Source organism: Chelonoidis abingdonii, chromosome 5, assembly GCF_003597395.2.
Source record: "Chelonoidis abingdonii isolate Lonesome George chromosome 5, CheloAbing_2.0, whole genome shotgun sequence".
NCBI lineage: Eukaryota > Metazoa > Chordata > Testudines > Testudinidae > Chelonoidis > Chelonoidis abingdonii.
Window position 1 is genome coordinate 19,516,834 of NC_133773.1, and position 20,539 is coordinate 19,537,372.

At 39.5% G+C, this 20,539-nt stretch overlaps 1 protein-coding gene across 5 annotated transcripts in view; it reads right to left on the reverse strand.

Annotated features, from left to right (window-relative positions):
• The window catches only part of WDFY3 (WD repeat and FYVE domain containing 3), a 320,770-nt gene that overhangs the window by 189,007 nt on the left and 111,224 nt on the right, over positions 1–20,539 (reverse strand). For all 5 annotated transcript variants that reach the window (XM_032764847.2, XM_075066120.1, XM_032764845.2 and 2 more), the window contains exons 5-6: positions 3,371–3,480; positions 445–606 (exon numbers count right to left, since the gene is read on the reverse strand). In XM_032764847.2, coding sequence (XP_032620738.1) covers positions 445–606; positions 3,371–3,480 — 272 coding nt within the window. The remainder of the gene's footprint in view (positions 1–444; positions 607–3,370; positions 3,481–20,539) is intronic.

Below are 20,539 nucleotides of genomic sequence, written 5' to 3' on the forward strand. Positions count from 1 at the left end.
TTCTCTATTAGAAATAAAGATGGCATGTTTTTAAATAGTCCACTTATTAATATCAGTGCTGATTTTACTGTACTTACTCAAATGACTGTCATGGCTAAAGACATAAAAGAAGACTGGGGGGGTGGGGGGGAGGTGGTCTGCATGTCATCCCTGTTAAGCAGCCCAGTTCAAGTGCCACACTCATTTGTGAGGACAAAATATTTTCTGAGAAAAAAAGTACTCAATCTCAACTCTGCTAGCAGGGAAATTCATTTTTGCTAACAAACAGTTGTCTCTGTTAAGAAACAGAGAACAAAACTTCAGTGTGTGAAGTTACTGGCCCAGATCAACAGCAATTTCTGGAGATAGCTGATAAAACCTCCTCTTTCCATTTTCCATACCCGCCCTTGTTTTTTAAAGAGAGAAAGTCTGTCTACATATTCAACACCTATATTATCTTCTTACCTGTACAAAGACTTTTTGTAGTAACGTTCGGCGCTCTGCTACAGGTAGCTCATTCTGCGCTCCTCCAACTACCTCAGGCACATGTGGAAGGTCAAAAAAGAGATATAGACATTTAACAAGTGTGGAAGGCACCGACATCGTCGTCATGCAGTCCACTGTTTTCTGAAAAACAGAAAAGACAGTAACATTTCACCATATTGTAACAGTGAATTTTTTTAAAATACAACATAATTTTCTTTTAAATTAAAGACATTCTGTATTCTTTGAAAGAATGATTTAATTATGCAAATTATTGCCTTTACTGGAAGTCACACAGATAGAAGCTTGCATAAAATGGAAGCTTTTCCTTCCTATAAATTTAACAAGTGTCCAAACTGCAGTAATGATGAATCATGTATTCTTCAACATTAACAAAACAGGGAAAAAATAGAGGAAAAATAAGACGACACTCAGAGAAAGGTCTAAATATATCAGAAGAAATAAAATAATAATTAATTATTCATATGACAATAGCACCTAAATGCTCCAATTAGGATTAGAGCCATAGGAAGACACAATCCCTACCACAAGACAAGACGACTAACGGTAACTAATGTAACAAACAGTAAAAGGGAATGGAAGATAAAAACAATGATAAAAGCATACTTTATATCAGCTTGATGGATCTTAGCGATTATAAACTATAAAGCTTTTTAAAATAATGTAAAAATCAGCAATCCCCTCAGGCCCTCAGTCTAGACCTTGTCAGTTGGATATTTCTTGCAGTCATCACAGACGTGAGATTGGATTGGCAGGAGAAGGTATTGGCTTTATGCTGTTTCATGCATACAGAAGAGTGAGGAAAAAAATGCGAAAACATTTGGAGGAGAATCCAAAAGTTGGGAGTGGGGGTCTGGTATTGTAAAAGTAGGTGGGATGATTTGGTAAGATATATGAACACATAACCAGCGAGCAGAGAGAAGACAGCATGCAATTGTCCAATATGTCAGAAGGGCAGCTAGCAGAGCCTTAATAATACTGCTCATATTGCCTTTGGCTTCACTATCTTATATAGTGTGGCCTCCATGAATGGGGTACTATTTATTCCCAAATTCTTTGTCTCGTAAGATGCTCCAAGTAGCCTGCAAAGATATCCATGTGAGAAAAAATCAAATTCCACATGCTCTGCAGGAATCAGCATACCAAAAGCAGATAATTCTAAGTTAGGGTACTTAAGGGCTAACAAATTTAATGATGATACATAATTCAAGAGTATGGAAGGATAAAGAATAAGGACAAGAGACAAGGACAGTTGGTCAAGGTGTCATCAGCATCTCAAAGAATAATATCTGTTATGGATATCTTAGGTTCTTGCATGTTCTTTTCTTTCATCCTCATAGTGAGATCTTAGTTTGGTAGCAAAGATCATTATATTCTTTTCAAATATTCCTAACGATTATTTTTCTCACTAATTTTTTCAAAGTACACATTCCCCATTATAGGTGGTTAGATGATAAAAAAGATTTACAAATAGTTTTCCTACTAAGCCCAAGGAGTTCACTCCACTGTTATTCATGGAGCCAAATTATTAATTGTTTGAATGCTCACACTGCTGATTTATTAGTGAAAATATTTCCAAATTCCAAAGGTTTCAAAATAAAAGATTTTTTCCGAAACTTATCGTACCATAAATGTATTTTCTCCTATTTTAATTGTCTCAAGGTAGGTCTACACTACAAACATTGCATTGGCCCAGCTGCACTTTGATGAAGATGCTCTAAGCCAACGGGAGAGAGTTCTCCCATCAGCTTAGTTACTCCACCTCTGTGAGAGGTGGTAGTTATGTCAGTTGGAAAAGGTTTCCTGCTAATATAGCACTGTCTACACAGGAGGTTACAGTTGGTATAATTATGCCACTCCAGGGTGTTTTTTTCCCCACACTCCTGAGTGACGTATTTATACCAAATTTGTTGTGTAGTGTAAACTGACCTCAATTTATCCAGTCATGGAGAATAAACACCACCACGTGACTTACAGCTTGCCTAGAGGGTGAGTTAGTGCATGGCAAGCTGGGATGTAAATCCCTAAAATATTAGTGGACCAGGCACCAACTAGCTGCAGTAGCAGAGTCCATAAGAACTAGAAGTTCCCTAGTGCTCTTTGACCTACTTCCATTTGAAACAGTAGTAGGTTAAAGCCCATGAGAGAACTTCTGGTGTGCAACAGATTTACACCCCCACTTGCAGCAAACTAACTCTGTCCAAACAAGCCCTTAGAGGATTAGTCATGCACTACCACAAACAATTAGCAGGGAAACAAACTCTTCATGAACAACTTCTGGGTTGAAATTTGTTCACAAACTACTGAGTGAATATTTTAAAACTTTCACAGAAAATGAGATTAATTCAAAAAAGATGCATTAACGGAAAATAAAAAAAATAATATTTCGTGTTATTTATATCTTTAACCAGATCTAGTCCCCAAAGAGAACATCTTCAATACCTGATCGCAAGGGTTTGTTTGGTTTTTGCTTCTAAAGTAAAGAATTTTTGAGTTATTTCAGTTTTAAAATCATTTTAAGGTGCAGAAAGCACTTTTTAGACTCTGTGAAATTTCTCTTAAGCCACTTTTGATTTATTACTTCTTTACCTAAAAATTATTTAATTGTGAGCTAGGAAAAGACACAAATTTCAGGCCCAGAGAATTCTTTTAGGCAACTTCAATTCATAACTACAGAATCACTACAGAGACACTATAATAAAATTAAATCTCAACATAGGAAGGAGATGTAAAGGAATTTAGGACCTGTAAGCTTTGGAATCACAATACTGTAGGATGTTCCCATGGCCTCTTTTCAAGTGTGCTATTTAACAAGGAATGCAGCACATCTGGAAACATTATTTTGGTATTTCTGCTTTGGTTTTCATGATAATAAAGAAGAACTAACCTGTCCGGATGAAGCTAGTAAATTAATTGTAGTGAGCAGCATCCAACCTCTACTGGCTTCTTCGCTCTGATTGATCTCCAGGAACTGGACTATAGCACGACTTGCAGCCTCTGTTGAAAAAAAAGTAAGGCCAACTATGTGAACAGATGTAGCATGGAAAGTACATTTTCTTTACAAATGTCACACAGAATTTAAGTTAAACTCTGAATTTTCTGGTGTGAGTACATTCAAGAGCGTAGTGAGTGTCTGGTTTCAGCCAAGTAGCTGCTATTGGGACATTTAGTCCACTGGATGAGATACACCATAAATGCATCACGAAACCAATGGTATATGTGATATACAATCAATGATATTTTCATCACCTGGACAGATGATAAAAATGATAAAAGAAAACACCATGTCACCCGTGGGTGAACACTTTTCACAAAGCAATCACTATATCTGACCTATCAGTCCTCATCTTCAGAGGAAACCTGAACACCACCTTCCAACGACAAGTGTGGGAACTTAAATTCATAATTTTGCTAGATAATAAAAATCATAGACACACTGGATTTATGGCTTATTACAACAATCTCACTAACAACTCCCCACACAGCTGCTTTGCTCTCCCTCCTTTTCTTCCCTATGACTGGAGGAGTATTAACAGGCCACTTCATCTTGAATGGTCCCTTGAAATATTTGTTAACTATTTATGGTAAACAATCTGTTCCACCTTGTATTTAGCTGTGATACTCTGAGGTCACTACAGACCTATGTCAGTGTAACTACTTTACTCAGGGGTCTGAAAAATTCCCTCCTCTCCCTCCCCCAAGCAATGTAGTTATACTGACCCTAATCCCCCCCTTGTAGACAGTGCTATGTCCGATGGGCAAGCTTCTACCACCTCTTGTGGAGGTGGATTAAACTACATGGACAGGAGAGCTCTCTCCCATCAGCATAGGAGCATCTTCATTTAAGTGCTGCAGCTTCACCAATGCAGCATTTTAAGTATAGACCTGCCCTGAATAAGTTCTCCAGACCCGAAGAACTCTGTATAAGCTCGAAAGCGTGTCTCTCTCACCAACAGAAGCTGGTCCAATAAAAGACACTCCCTCACCCACCTTGTCTTGTTTTCAAATATTAACTCCATTTATTTCACATTCTGACCACAGTCAGCTGTTCACAGCAGAAATTACCACAACAAACATCCAATGCTATCCTTCATTATATTTTCTGAAGAAGCTACAAAATAACAAAGTTAGCAAGTGTGAACTATGTTTGTTTTAAAAGGAGAAAACTCTTAATTTTTCTTCCATATTCATTAAAATTTGCTACTCTCCTCCCACTCTCATTGGTTATCATGGACAGCTTTTCTTTGTGGTTAAGTTTTTGGTTTTAACATTTTTCAGAAGTGAATTCTTGAAAAACATAAGGGTTCCAAGCCGAAAAGTTCAGATATGGATATGAACTCTTCCAAAATTAGGGGATATTTAGATCTGTCATTTTGGTTCAGCGCACTTCTAATAAAGAGGCTAAGAAACTAGAACTAACAGCAACGAAACAGTAAGAAGTAAAATAATAAACAGGTCAGCGCATACAACCATAAAATGTTTGCCTTAATGAAACACTAAACTCCAACATGTATTAGAGCATTATAAACTAAGATATACAATACTTTTGAATTGGAAGTCTATTTAGTCTCTTACAAACCATTCTCTCCAGGACTTCCAACACTCCACGGTCAACTTTTTCCACACTTAGTGTACAAAGAAGCCATCTTTCCTGAAAGTCTGACAAACCCAGTTAAATATCCACCCTCCCAATTAAAATAAATGAAAAGACATGGTGAGTTTAAACGGTAATAGAAGAATTAAGTGCTCACACTTGTTCTGCTAATGCACTCTATTACCCAAGCTGTTGGCTCATAGCCTTGTTCCTGTAATTTCTGTACAAACACTACTGGAAGCACAACTTCTGTTGACAGAGAGAGGAACCAACGGGCCAAATCCTGGGGTGAGATTCATCAGCACAAAGCAAGGCTTAAAGAATAGGTTAAAAGGTAAAGTGATTTAAAGCTTGACTTTATACTCTTCAATTATGCTCTGTGTAGGTTCAATCCCCATGCTAGGCATTAGAGAAGCCTGATGGCCCTCCCCAGTCCCCCAAAACTGTAGACCCAAAGCCATTTGAGCAGATGCATAGGGATAATTAGGCTAAATCTAGAAGACGCAATACAGATTTCAGAGCAACCTATCTTACATTTGAAACTTATGGTATCCAACCACTCAACAGTTACATCATTTGTGACATCAGCAGTATTTGGGAAACAGGGTAAAAGATTCAGAAGTACAAAAGCCACTTCAAGTCCCATTTATAAAAGTGACTTAAGGAATCTAAGGGATTCAGGTACTTCTGAAAATTTTACTCTTAGTGATGACATTGAGAAAAGTATCATTTGCCTAGACACTATCAATGTGAATTTTGAGACTTAGGTCTTACATCAGTAACTCTGAATCCCTAAACAATATTATTTACACCCCAAACAAAATAAATGAAATGGTAGCTGTAATCTGTATCTACCCAGGGGCAATATGAAAATGTTGCTTGTGAGAAGACAAGCAACTATGATTTATGTATTTACTGTCATTGGAGCAACTTTAAGAAACAAAACATCCAAGGTAAAGACAAAATCAAAATGTTAAAAGCACAGACAGCCACAAGAATGTTCATAACAAACGCCAATAAAAAGGAAATAAAAATAAAAAGGACTTACACAATCGCCACATGACAGTAATACTTCTATTGTATCCTTTTATTCTTAAGTGAACAAGAAATTACTTATTTGATCAATACAACAAACCATAATGATGATAATATCCACTGTCATTGAGAATCCTGCATAGTTTCACATTCCTTCACTTCTCAAACAGCTGAAGGAAGCCTCAAATATGTTACTTACAAAGAATACTAAAGGTTAGTTATATGCAGGACTTAAAAAAATCCACCTGTCTAGGGTAAGTAGCAATCTTTCCTAGGCCACTATCATTACCTTATCTGGAATCTAAGTTTCACTTAAAACAGAATTAAGCCTTCAACTCTTATAATTGCAATCAAGTTCACTGATAAGAAAGGTACAGCTATATAGCAAAAGTGTAAAACCACCACCAGAGTATGAAGGAATGTAGGATTTATGTTCTTAGAAAAATTAAAACAAACCTGAAGAAGAGCTCTGTGTAAGTTCGAAGACTAGTCTCTCTCTCCAACACAAGTTGGTCCAATAAAAGATATTACCTCACCTACCTTGTCTCTCTAAATAAACTAAACAGTAATAAGTCTCCAGGACCTGATGGTATTCACCCAGATTTCTGAAGGAACTCAAATGTGAAATTGCAGGAATCACTAACTGTCATCTCTAACCTACCATTTAGATCAGCTTCTGTACCAAATGACTGGAGGATAGCTAACGTGATGCCAATTTTTTAAAAGGGCTCCAGAAGTGACCCTGGCAACTACAGGCCAGTAAGCCTCACTTCAGTACTGGGCAAATTGGTTGAAACTATCGTAAAGAACAAAACTGTCAGACACATAGATGAATATAACTTGTTGGGAAATAGTGAACATGGTTTTTGTAAAGGAAAATCATGCTTCACCAATCTATTAAAATTCTTTGAGGGGGTCAACAAGCATACGGACAGAGGAGATCCAGTGGATACAGTGCATTTAGATTTTCAGAAAGCCTTTGAAAAGGTCCCTCACCAAAGGCTCTTCAGCAAAATAAGCAGTCATGGGATAAGAGGGAAGGTTCTCTCATGGACTGGTAACTGGTCAAAAGATAGGAAACAAAGGGTAGGAATAAATGGTCAGTTTTCGGAATGGAGAGAGGTAAATAGTGGTGTCCCCCAGGGATCTGTACTGGGCCCAGTTCTATTCATAAACGATCTGGAAAAAGGGGTAAACTGTGAGATGGCAAAATTTGCAAATGATACAAACCCACTCAAGGTAATTAAGTCTGAGGCAGACTGCAAACAGCTACAAAAGGATCTCACAAAACTAAGTGACGGGGCAACAAAATGGCAGAGGAAATGTAACATTGATAAATGCAAAGTAATGCACATTGGAAAACATCATCTAACTATACATATACAATGATGGGGTCTAAACTGGCCGTTCCCACTAAAGAGAGAGATCTTGGAGTCATTGTGGATAGTTCTCTGAAATCATCCACTCAGACGTGCAGCGGCAGTCAAAAAAGCAAACAGAATGTTGAAAGGGATAGATAATAAAACAGAAAATATAATATTGCCTCTATATAAATCCATGGTACACCCACACCTTGAATACTGCATGCAGATGTGGTCGCCCCATCTCAAAAAAAAAATATTGGAATCGGAAAAGGGTCAGAAAAGGGCAACAAAAATTATTAGGAGTATAGAACAGCTTCCGTATGAGGAGAGATTAACAAGACTGGGACTTTCCAGCTTGGAAAAGAGGTGACTAAGGAGGGATATGATAGAGGTCTATAAAATCATGAGTGGTATAGAGAAAGTAAATAAGTATTTACTCCTTCTCATAAACACAAGAACAAGGGGCCACCAAATGAAATTAATAGGTAGCAGGTTTAAAACAAACATCAGAGAGTATTTTTTCACGCAACGCACTGTCAAACTCTGGAACTCCTTGCCAGAGGATGATATGAAGGCCAATATTATAACGGGGTTCAAAAGAGAGCTAGATAGATTCATGGAAGATAGGTCCATCAATGGCTATTAGCCAGGATGGGCAGAAATGGTGTCCCTAGCCTCTATTTGCCAGAAGCTGGGACTGGATGATAAGGAAGGGATCACTTGACGATAACCTGTCTGTTCAGTCCCTTTGGGCACCTGCCATTGGCCACTGCCAGAGGACAGGATGGACCTTTGCTCTGACCCAATATGGTCGTTCTTATGTTCAAAAAAATGGCAGATACAGTGTCGAGGTATACATAAAAAGTACTGATATTGTTTCTGTACAAGGCACTGATTAGACATCATGTTGAAGATGAATCTTTTACCATTTTAGTCATCTTTCCCTTCAAGAGTTTTCACCTCCTAAAATGAATGTAATGTAGGATAATTATGCTAAATTTAGGGTTTCAGAGTATTTGTAAGGAGCAATGCCTAAAGAAGTTAAGAATATCCTCATTGGAAAAATGCTTTTCAAGTGACTTGATGGAATTAATAGAATTAAAAAGGAGTTCTGTGAAGTGGAGCAACAAAAACAACAAAAAGTTAATCCTGGGGACGGCTAGTTTAAAAGCCTGAAGGTACAGTAAAAATATTAACAAGTTAAGCATTAAACTATTTCATGAAGCATGTTACAGAAAATGAACTTCCAACTGAGGCCACTGAACTGAAACAAAGTAAAATTAAATTTAAAAGGCAGCTAAAACAATATGATACACAGAGTTACATCTATTATATAGAATTTAATTTCAGTGCACCTATGTTCTCTAGGCACATGATGCCTACTTAAGAACCACTTTAAATAAAAGATATCAAAATGATATTTTAAAAAACTAGTCTTAAAACAAAAAAGCGAAAAATCCTTCCCAGGTCTGTTAAGAACCTCCTTTCTTCCCCATGACTGAACCAATTGCTTCACCCTCATATTCAAGTCTCACAGCATGTGCTGAAGGTCACTAAATCCAGAATCTGGCACAGGGGTTGGCAACCTTTCAGAAGTGGTGTGCCGAGTCTTCATTTTTCACTCTAATTTAAGGTTTTGCGTGCCACTAATACGTGTTAACATTTTTAGGTCTCTTTCTATAAATCTATAATATATAACTAAGATTGTTTTATGTAAAGTAAATAAGGTTTTTAAAATGTTTAAGAAACTTCATTTAAAATTAAATTAAAATGCAGAGCCCCCTGGACCAGTAGCCAGGATCCAAGCAGTGTGAGTGCCACTGAAAATCAGCTCATGTACCGACTTCAGCACTCGTGCCATAGGTTGCCTACCCCGGATCTGGCATATGGTGGCATGGGAAGTACATTCCAGTCAAAAATTTCCAATAATAAAGAACATCCTGTTAATAAACCCTTCATGACTTAAGCAAGAGGTTGTACACCTAAACATCTCGTATGATTGCAACAATCACAGCACCATTTGGAGAGAAGTGATTTCTTAAAAGCCAGGATCCAAAACATTCAGCACTTCATTGATTAAAATAATTTCAAGAGCCATCCCATTGAAGGGTGCTGTACAACCACGACCACTCTGATATCAACAGTGTAACAACTAGTAGTCAATCTCTGTCTCTCAGTTCCCCGTCTGTAAAACAAGGATTGCAATCCTACTTCTCTCTCACACATTGTCGTCTTCCTAGTCTGTAAATTCTTCAGGGCATAGGTTGCCTCTTACAAGTGTTTGTATAGTGCTTAGCACAATACATCTTCTGGTAATGATTGGTAACTCAAGGCACTACTATAACAATAATAGCAGATCACTGAGAACAGGTTTTTGTGTGAAACATTACCTTAAAAAAAGGGCTGTCTCATTCTCCATGAGCTGCAACTTCAACAGTTGGCACCCCCATCAATGGAAGAAACTGATAAAATGGGTGGAAATTGTTTTTTCCAATTGTTGAGTCCATCCCAGAAGCATTAACTCCATCTTACTCCGTTTTAGATTCAGCCAGCTAGCCTTCACACATGCAAAAATTCATATTTATCAACAGACAAGTCATTCAGTGCAACAGCAGGATTAGACAAGAGAAATATAGTGCTGCATCTGTATACACTAAGGACACTCTAAACCATTATTTCTCTCACTAGCCACCTCAATCCATCCGCTGGCCCCATGTATATGTTGATCAATAGGGGTATCCATATATAACTCCAAGGAATGGCATATATAACTCCAAGGAACTACTCTATAAAATCTCTCCGGAAGAAATAAATGGAGCCACTCTAAAGCACACTACTTATCCTAGATAAGAGCTGGCATCATTCCTAAAGTAGTATTAAAGACAGCTCCTACATTATTTTGAAAACTCAGCACAGACCTCTGATCCATCACTAGGGAAGAGCTCACTTAATGAGCCTACCAATGAAGTTCCTGTACTAAACCCATATCGCAAACATAAAGTCTCTAGATATCACTGGAATTGCTTCTTGCTATTTTAAAATATATAAGCTCCCATGAACATGGGAAGATGAGGTAATGATTGGAGATATTGTCTGGCTAGTTACCATTAGTCCAATTTTTCCCCCCTCTGAGCCTTGAATGAAATATAAACTGACAAACATCAAAGATTCAAAATAACCCCATATCTTCATATGTAAGAATGTCACAACTGTACAGTTCAATGTCCTGATCCCTTCAAGTGTTGCAAATCTCCCTCTTCAATGGCAGAGTGTTCCCATTCCTTGGCTTGAACAGTCCTCATAACACACTTCAAAGTCCTGACATTATTACATACAGAAAAGCTTTTACTGGGTCAAGACCGAATCTTGTTCCACATGAGCCCTGGGAAGGGTAATTTGGGAGGGAATCTTACATTTGGTTAAGTGTCTGTTTGAAGCTACTCAGAGGTCTGGCATATTGGAATAAGATCCAGGGAAATAAATTAGTGGGCAGATGATGTGGACATTGACATCTGATAAATGTATATACCTATACACTGTGTTATTAAACATGTACAAGGTGTATGTACACATACATAAACACTGAAACAAGGACTTTGTTAAAAACAGAGGTAGAAAGCTTATTCAGCTAAATGACCTCTTTTTGTACCTTACTTATTTTAATATGTTTAGTCCAATTATAGTAATCAAGTATACGTTGTATCCAATAATTCAAAATATATATGGTTTATACTCACTTTAATCTACAGCAAAAGTAATGCTAAAGCAACATATTATAGCCAAGACATTTTTTGTATTTGTCTTTTCTATTTCAGTTTTAAATTAAGTGAAAATATTGATGCTCATTCTGAAAGTTAATGATTTTTATTTGATCTGTTAATGACAACTCAAGAGACTGCTTATTTTTCATTCCACAATTTATAAAAACTGCAAGGTTTTAATAAAGCACTCCAGTTTTACTGTTATCTTTTGTTTAATTTTTTTGTACCAAGTTCCATTATGAGAAAGCATTTTTCACAAAATGAGTCTCATGTATTGATTAAAAAGAGAATTTACAGTAAATCTTCCCACTTGCAGATTAAGCTGCATACAACGGGTTCTACCCTGGGTGAACATAGACAGCAATTGATCACAGTCCTCTTAATATCAACCATTTACATATTTGAAGACTCTTATGTCCCCCAATCCAACTTTTTTTTCCCCAGATGAAACACACCCAGTTCTTTCAACCTCTCTTCATAGAAAAACAAAAAATAAGAAATGTAGAAAATTATTTCCTCTGGACTCTCCCCACTTTCCCCATATCTTTTTTTAAGTGTGGTGCCTAAAACTGGACACAGTGCTGCAGCTGAGGTCTCATCAATGCTGAACAGAGAGAAACAATTACCTCTGATGTCTTACATATGACACTCCTGTTAATACAGCCCAGCTTGACATTTGTCTTCTTCACAACAGGATCACACTGTTGACTCTCATTCAGTCTGTGATCCACTACAACCCCCAGATCCTTTTCAGCAGTACTGCTGGCTGCCTGTTAATTCTCCATTTAGTATCTGTGTATTTCAGTTTTCCTTTCTAAGTGCCGTATTTTGCACTTGTCTTTACTGAATTTCATCTTGTTGATTTCAGACCAATTCTTCAATTTATCAAGGTCATTTTGAATTCTAATCCTGTCCTCCAAAGCTCTTGCAACCCCTCTCCTCTTGGTGTCACCTGCAAATTTTATAAGAGTATTCGCCAATCCATTATCCAAGTCATTAATGAAAATATTGCATAGTACTCAACCCAGGACAAACTCCTGTGCGACCCCACTTGATGCGTCCTTCAGGTTAACACTGAACCACTGGTAACTACTCTGAGTACGGGTTTTCAACCATGTGTGCACTCACCAACTTGGGAATTTCATCTAGACCATATAGCTCTAGTTTGCTTACGAGAATGTCAAGTGGGATTGCATGAAAAGCCTTATTAAAATTCTCATCTCTTGCCTATTGGTTCCCCCCATCCACTAGGCTGGTTATCTTGTCAAAGAAGGAAATTAGATTGTTTGACAAATTTTTTTTGGGGGGGGGGGGGGGGACGACAAATCCATATTACAGTTGTTACAGCAACTAAAAGCAACAGTGCAACTGCAGGGGTGCCAACTGACCAATACACACACAGGCTGCAAGTATTTTCACCAACAAATCCTGGAATTTTGTTCAGAGGAAATTATTATAGATTGCTAAAAATGCCTAGAATTTGTCTGCACTAACACTGAGACCACCAATGCAAACAGTTGTAATATGGGCATTTGTATTTCTAGCGGAGACAAAGCCCAAATGTCACAAGTCTTCATTAACAGATTCGATATGATATATTTGAACGTGGATTTGAAAATAACCCTAGCTAGATGAAACATTGCATCACTCCACTCCCCCAAGAAGAAAATAATGAAAAACATATTTATTTCTAAATGGATAGGAAGTAGGCGCTCTTGAGATTTTTCTCACTTATTTAAAGTAGAATTTTACTACACATTAACAAGCCAATAGCAAAAAAATATTGTTTGCAAAAGCAGTCTGATTTGCATTTAAAGATTAAGGGAGGAGCTTTTAGGTACCTAACTCCAACTGGCTTTCAAAATCTCCCTCTAAATGTGTGCTAGAATATTTAGCTACTTTTACCAGGTTGCCATATGTCCACTATTAGCAACAGCATGAAGAAACACTCTGAAGACTTCAAGGGGCCAAATCAAAGCTAGTTACAGATAATGAAGAATGCTTAAATTGAGCAAATAAGCATTAGATTTGATAATACGACATCATCATAATCTTTCATGGTAAACCAATGGAAAGGAATACATGCATACAAAACCACAGAGTTATACCATCACTCACTTGTTAACACAACAGTTTTTCTCTAAGTTCTGTCTCCAAAGTATGATCTGGAGAGAGAAAAGTTCTAGACCTCCTGGTAAGGTCAGAATAAGAGACTGCATTATGGTTTTATACTGTATTGTGAATGGTTATGAAATGTCTCAGGTTCTCTGTTCTCCCACTGTAGATTAAGAAAAATATTAGCTGCCATAGGATATGGGGATGAAATACATAGGAAACATGAGATTTTAAAATTAAGTACTGGTGGGTTTAAACTTTGTGGACTTCTACTCGAATCAGTTAACAGCTGAAGGGTGTGTTCCAGGTTGTGGTATAACGCCTTGGAAGTGGAATTACCTGAAGGTACTGAGCCTATAAAATCACTGGAGGGCAGCCGGGCACACCATTTTTCTCTAAAAAGAAAAGTATCCCTTGTTGCCATCTGTCTAACTGGGAATTTATTTGCACTGCATTAGCAATGCCACCAGATTTTGCTGGGGAATTCAACAGGGACATTGGAAACTATATTAAATTGCCTCTTTACCTTACTACTGCATTAGTGACTGAGAATATCTAAGTTAACACAAGTTTCATAACATTAAATAGTATGTATAGTGAAAATGTTATCAGTTATTATCTGATAACAGAACAGACAGCAGATGATCGTCCTGTAGATTACTATGTAAAAGGCTCAAGATATTCTAAACCACCTGTTCATGATGTTCATACAATGGTGAGTTAAATGCAGGGGTATTTTGGCTTAAGCATAGACATAAGAACCTAAGAACACAAGAATGGTCGTACTGGGTCAGATGAAAGGTCCATCCAGCCCAGTATCCTGTCTACCAACAGTGGTCAATGCCAGATGCCCCAGAGGGAGTGAACCTAACAGGTAATGATCAAGTGATCTCTCTCCTGCCGTCCATCACCACCCTCTGACAAACAGAGGCTAGGGGTACCATTTCTTACTCATCCTGGCTAATAGCCATTAATGGACTTAACCTCTATGGATTTATTCAGTTCTCTTTTAAACTCTGTTATAGTCCTAGCCTTCACAACCTCCTCAGCTAAGGAGTTCCACAAATTGACTGTGAGCTGTGTGAAGAACAACTTCCTTTTATTTGTTTTAAACCTGCTGCCCATTAATTTCATTTGGTGGACCCTAGTTCTTATATTATGGGAACAAGTAAATAACTTTTCCTTACTCACTTTCTCTACACCACTCATGATTTTATGTACCTCTATCATATCCCCCCTTAGTCTCTTTTCCAAGCTGAAAAGTCCTGGCCTCTTTAATCTCTCCTCATATAGGACCAGTTCCAAATCCCTAATCATTTTAGTTGCCCTTCTCTGAACCTTTTCCAGTGCCAGTATATCTTCTTTGAGATGAGGAGACCACATCTGTATGCAGTATTCAAGATGTAGGCGTAACATGGATTTATATAAGGGCAATAAGATATTCTCCGTCTTATTCTCTATCCCCTTTTTAATGATTCCTAACATTGTTTGCTTTTTTGACTGCCGCTGCACACTGCGTGGACATCTTCAAAGAATTATCGACGATGACTCCAAGATCTTTCTGATTAGTTGTAGCTAAATTAGCCCCCATCATATTGTATGTATAGTTGGTGTTATTTTATCCACATTAAATTTCATTTGCCATTTTGTTGCCCAATCACTTAGTTTTGTGAGATCTTTTTGAAGTTGCCTGTGTTAAAGCATCATTTTTAAAAAGTTGATTTTAAAACATTTTCTTAAATATGTAGCTATGTAATTGTTCTAAGTTTGTCATGTCTGGTACCACTGTGATCGTGGGAGAAAGGGCTTTTGCACTTGACCAATTCCCAATTACATTGTATTTATCATAACTCCCACAATCAGAGGACCTGGAGCTGGGAATCAGGGATGGTGGAGAGGGGGAGGGGAAGTGGAGGAAGCAAGTCCCCCTGCCACGCTGCAGATGGTGACATCGTTGAAATCATGATTCTGTAGATTTTTACCCATCAAATGACCTCTCCCTTACCTTTCTATCACTAACGTGCCTATGTAATTATACGTGGTTCCAGACTGATTATTGGGGCCAAATTTTCATAAGCGTTTAGCACATTGACGGCTGAACACTTCTGAAACTCTGGTCCTTATTTAGGTGATTAAATGGGAGCTGAGTAAATCTGGTTCTGAGTTCTTTTAAAAATCAGACCCTAAGAAGTTGTCAGAATCTTAGAATAATAGAGATGGAATACCCTCAATGAATCTTCCAGTTATGCACCCTGGAAATGAAGGACTCTATCCTATAGTACATTTCCTAGGGTTTTCCCTGTTATTGATTTTTTTAACAAATTAATATTTCCAGGAACAGGTGCCTTTAAGCATTCCCTAAATTCCTTTAAAATATGTATTGGAATGTGTTTTTTCCAGTTCATGCCTTACTCACATTTCTGAAGTTTAGTAAAAGACACAGAACACTATGGCATTTAGAACTAACTTTTTCAATAGTCTCAGTGGAGTCGTATCTCGGCAGGAATGCTAAGCTGCTGGTCTATGTTAATTAGCTGGCAGCTTTCGCCAAAGCTTCTAAATCCAAAGAAGCACTGATACTGTTATCGTCTTTAAGTGCTCCTTTTGTATTTCGATCATCCAGGGGCCCCACTGGTTGTTTAGCAGGCTTCCTGCTTCTGATGTACTTAAACAGTTTGTTACTACCTTTTGAGTTTTTGGCTAGCTGTTATTCAAACTCCTTTTTGGCTATTCTTATTACATTTTTACACTTAATTTGGCAGTGTTTATGCGCCTTTCTATTTACCTCACTAGGATTTGACTTCTGCCTTTTAAAAGATGCCTTTTTTATCTCCCATTGCTTCTTTTATATGGTTGTTAAACCATGGTGGCTCTTTTTTACTTCTTTTATTGGGTTTTTTTAATTTGGGGTATACATTTAAGTTGGGCCTCTATTATGGTATCTTTGAAAACTTGTCCATGCAGCTTGCAGGGATTTCACTCTAGTCACTGTACCTTTTAATTTCTGTTTAACTAACCCCCTCATTTTTGCATAGTTCCCCTTTCTGAAATTAAACGCCACAGTGTTGGGCTGTTGAGGTGATCTTCTCACCACAGGAATGTTAAGTTATTATATTATGGTCACTATTTCCAAGTGGTCCTGTTATAGTTACCATGTGGACCAGACCCTGCGCATCACTAGTGACTAAATCGAGAATTGCCTCTCCCCTTGTGGGTCCCTGTACCAGCTGCTCCAGGAAGCAGTCATTTAAAGTACCAAGAAATTTTGTCTCTGCATTTCGTCCTGAGGTGAAGTGTTCCAAGTCAATATGGGGATAACTATATCCCCCACTATTATCGAGTTCTTTATTTTGATAGCCTCTCTAATCTCCCTTAGCATTTCATCGTCACTATCACTGTCCTGGTCAGGTGATCAATAATAGATCCCTAATGTTATATTCTTACTAGAGCATGAAATTACTACCCATAGAGATTCTATGGAACATGTGGATTCACTTAAGATTTTTGCTTCATTTGATTCTACATTTTCTTTCACACATAGTGCCACTCCCCCCCTCCACCCCACAAGACCTGGTCTGTCCTTCTGATATATTCTGTACCTCAGAATGATTGTGTCCCAATGATTATCCTCACTCCATCACGTTTCTGTGATGCCTATTATATCAATATCCTCCTTTAACACGAGACACTCTAGTGCACCCATCTTATTATTTAGACTTCTAGCATTTGTGTACAAGCACTTTAAAAACTTGCCACTGTTTATTTGTCTGCCTTTTTATGATGTGTCGGATTCTTTTTTATGTGAATGTTTGTCTGATCTGGGCCCGCTTTACCCTCTTCCATCCTCTCCCCCTGACTAAAACCTAGAAAATCTCAATCAATAGACTCTCCTCTAAGAGAAGTCTCTGTCCGATCCACGCGCTTCTCTGCAGCAGTCAGCTTTCCCCCATCTCTTAGTTTAAAAATGGTTCTGCAACCTTTTTAATGTTAAGTGCCAGCAGTCTGGCTCCACTTTGGTTTAGGTGGAGCCCATCCCTCCTGTATAGGTTTCCCCTAACCCAAGAGTTTCCCCAGTTTCTAATAAATCTAAACCCCTCCTCTCTACACCATTGTTTCATCCACACACTGAGATTCTGAAGCTCTGCCTGCCTACCTGGCCCTGCATATGGAACTGGAAACATTTCTGAGAATGCCACCATAGATGTCCTGGATTTCAGTCTCTTCCCTAGCAGCTTAAATTTGGCTTCCAGGACATCTCTCCTACCCTTCCCTATGTCACTGGTACCTACATGTACCACGACCACCAGCTCCTCCCCAGCACTACACATAAGTCTATCTAGATGCCTCGAGAAATCCACAAACTTCGCACCAGGCAGGCAAGTCACCATACGGTTCTCCCCATTATCACAAACCCAGTTATCTACACCTCTACCCCGATATATGTCACCCAGTATAACGCGGGTTCGCATACAACATGGTAAAGCTCTGACATGCTGCTCTGAGCAGCGTGTTAAGGGCGCCGGGCCAGGCCAGGGCCAAGGGGTTCAATAAGAGGCAGAGGGTCTCGGGGGTGGTTCAGGGCTCCCCCCCAACCTGCAGGGTCTGGGGGGCAGGAACTGTAGGAGGGCAATTTTGGGGACCCTGTAGTCCCAGAGTGGCCCGGGGGATTAGCGGGGGGCTGGGAGCAGCCTGCTCTGCTTCCCTTGCTCCGGTCCCAGCCATGTCACTCAGAGGAGAGGCTTGGGGAAAGGGATCCCCCCCGCACTCAGCAGCAGCGGCAAAAGCGGGGCAGCCCAGCCCCAGACCGCTCCACTTTGCCAGCTCCCAGCCATGGCACTCCACTTCCCGCCACAGGTGAGTGCAGAACCTTTCCCCAGCCATCCCCCAGTGACACGGCTGGGGCGGGGGCAAGGAAAGTGCAGCAGGCTGGGGCCGCGCCGCTCTGCTTCCCACTGGAGGTGAGTGCGGGGGGCATCCTTTCCCCAACCTCCCCGCACTCACCGACGGCAGGAAGTGGAGCGCTGCAGCTGGGAGCTGGCAGAGTGGAGTGGACTGGGGCCGAGCTGCTCCGCTTCCTGCTGCTGCCAGTGAGTGCCTGTCAGGGAGTGGGGGTGGGTGGGGGTCAGAGCAGTCAGGGGATAGGCGGGTTGAGTGGGGTCCTGGGGGTGATTAGGGATGAGGGTCTCTGGAGGGGGCGGTCAGGGAACAGGGAGGGCAAAGCAAGCTTGATATAACACAATCTCACCTATAACACAGTGAGATTTTTTGTCTCACGAGGACCGTGCTATAATCAGGGTAGAAGTGTTTGTTTCTAATGATCAAATGTCCCATTACTAACGCCTGCCTTTTCCTAGTGACTGGAGTTCCCTCCCCCGGAGAGGTAACTTCAGTGCGAGAGGATACCCCAATACCATCTGGATCGAGGGTCCCAACTATGGGAAGGTTTCTCTCTATTCACATTGACTGCTCTCCTTCCCTGAGCCTTTCATCCTCCTCAACAGCGCAGGAGCTGTCCAACCCGAGGTGGGTCAATTCTACAGTGTCCCGGAAAGCCTCATCAACATAACTCTCTGCCTCCCTTCGCTCTTCCAGTTCTGCCACCCTGGCCTCCAAAGCCTGAACGCTGCCTCTGAGGGCCAAGAGCTCCTTGCACCGAATGCACACATATGCTACCACCCACAGGGCAGGTAATCATACATGCTATGCTGAGCGCAATGAACAAGATAGCCCCCATTCTGCTGCTGGGCTTCTGCCTGCATTCTCTCCTACAGCTACCTAGGTTAATGAAAGGGTTGTGTTTAAATCAAAAAATTAGACACTTAAAAAAAAAAAAAAAAAAAAAGGTCTCTGGCGAAAAAAGAATTTCTATGTAACATATTAAATTAACGGGATTTAAGACACAGGATTAAACAAATATTAAGAAAAGATATAACTAATGAAGGAATATCCTATGCATTTATCCACAGGGCATAATTTTGGTTAAATATAGTTGAGTAGACACTGAGTAGTTCACTCAATAACTTCATGATAAACTGAATTTTGCAAATTAGTGAGTACGCACACAAAAATAATATATCACAAAACATACTATGTAGATTTGATAGGTGGTATTTAGCACTCATTATTTGCAATCATGCTTTATGTCGTACTACTTATGTGTTCTACAATTTATTTTGCAAAATCAACAGTTTTTCCCTAATTCTTGGCAATACTAAATACTAAGACTGCTGGGCTACACGTCCACATTATGTGATATGCAGATTGCTAATTTTCATTGAACTAAACTTTTAGCATATGAACAGCAGATTAGAGAAGCAAACTGAAAATGGACAACAAAATATATTTCTCTCTCACTACATAGTTTGAAAAGAAAATTAAAAAAACTTCTAAAATTACAGTGTGTAACACAATTGCAAGAAGACATCATATATTTCCATCAGGTATCTTCTCTATTAATTACCTGCTGTGTGAGTTTGGGCAAGTCACTCCATGTCTGTGACTCTGGCCTGGTCTACGCTACGCGTTTAAACCGATTTAACGCTGCACCTGTCCACACGAGGCCCTTTATATTGATATAAAGGGCTCTTTAAACCGGTTTCTGTACTCCTCCCCGATGAGAGAAGTAGCACTGAAATCGGTATTACCATATCGGATTTGGGTTAGTGTGGCCACAAATCAACGGTATTGGCCTCCGGGCAGTATCCCACAGGGCACCATTGTGACCGCTCTGGACAGCAAGCTGAACTCTGATGCACTGGCCAGGTAGACAGGAAAAGCCCCGCGAACTTTTGAATTTCATTTCCTGTTTGCCCAGCGTGGAGCTCTGATCAGCAAGGCTGGCCATGCATTCCCAAATCCAAAAAGAGTTCCAGCATGGACCGTATGGGAGATACTGGATCTGATCGCTGTATGGGGAGGCAAATCTGTTCTATCAGAGCTCCGTTCCAGAAAACGAAATGACAAAGCATTTGAAAAAAATCTCCAGGCTATGATACAGAATCCACAGCACAGTGCTGTGTGACAATTAAAAAAGTATACACTTGGACTGAGGTGGAGATGGACATAGGAGACGGAAGTGTTGAGAGTCTCTGGGTTAGGATAAAAGGGGTAAAAAACAAGGGTGATGTCATGCTAGGAGTCTACTACAGGCCACCTAACCAGGTAGAAGAGGTGGATGAGGCTTTTTT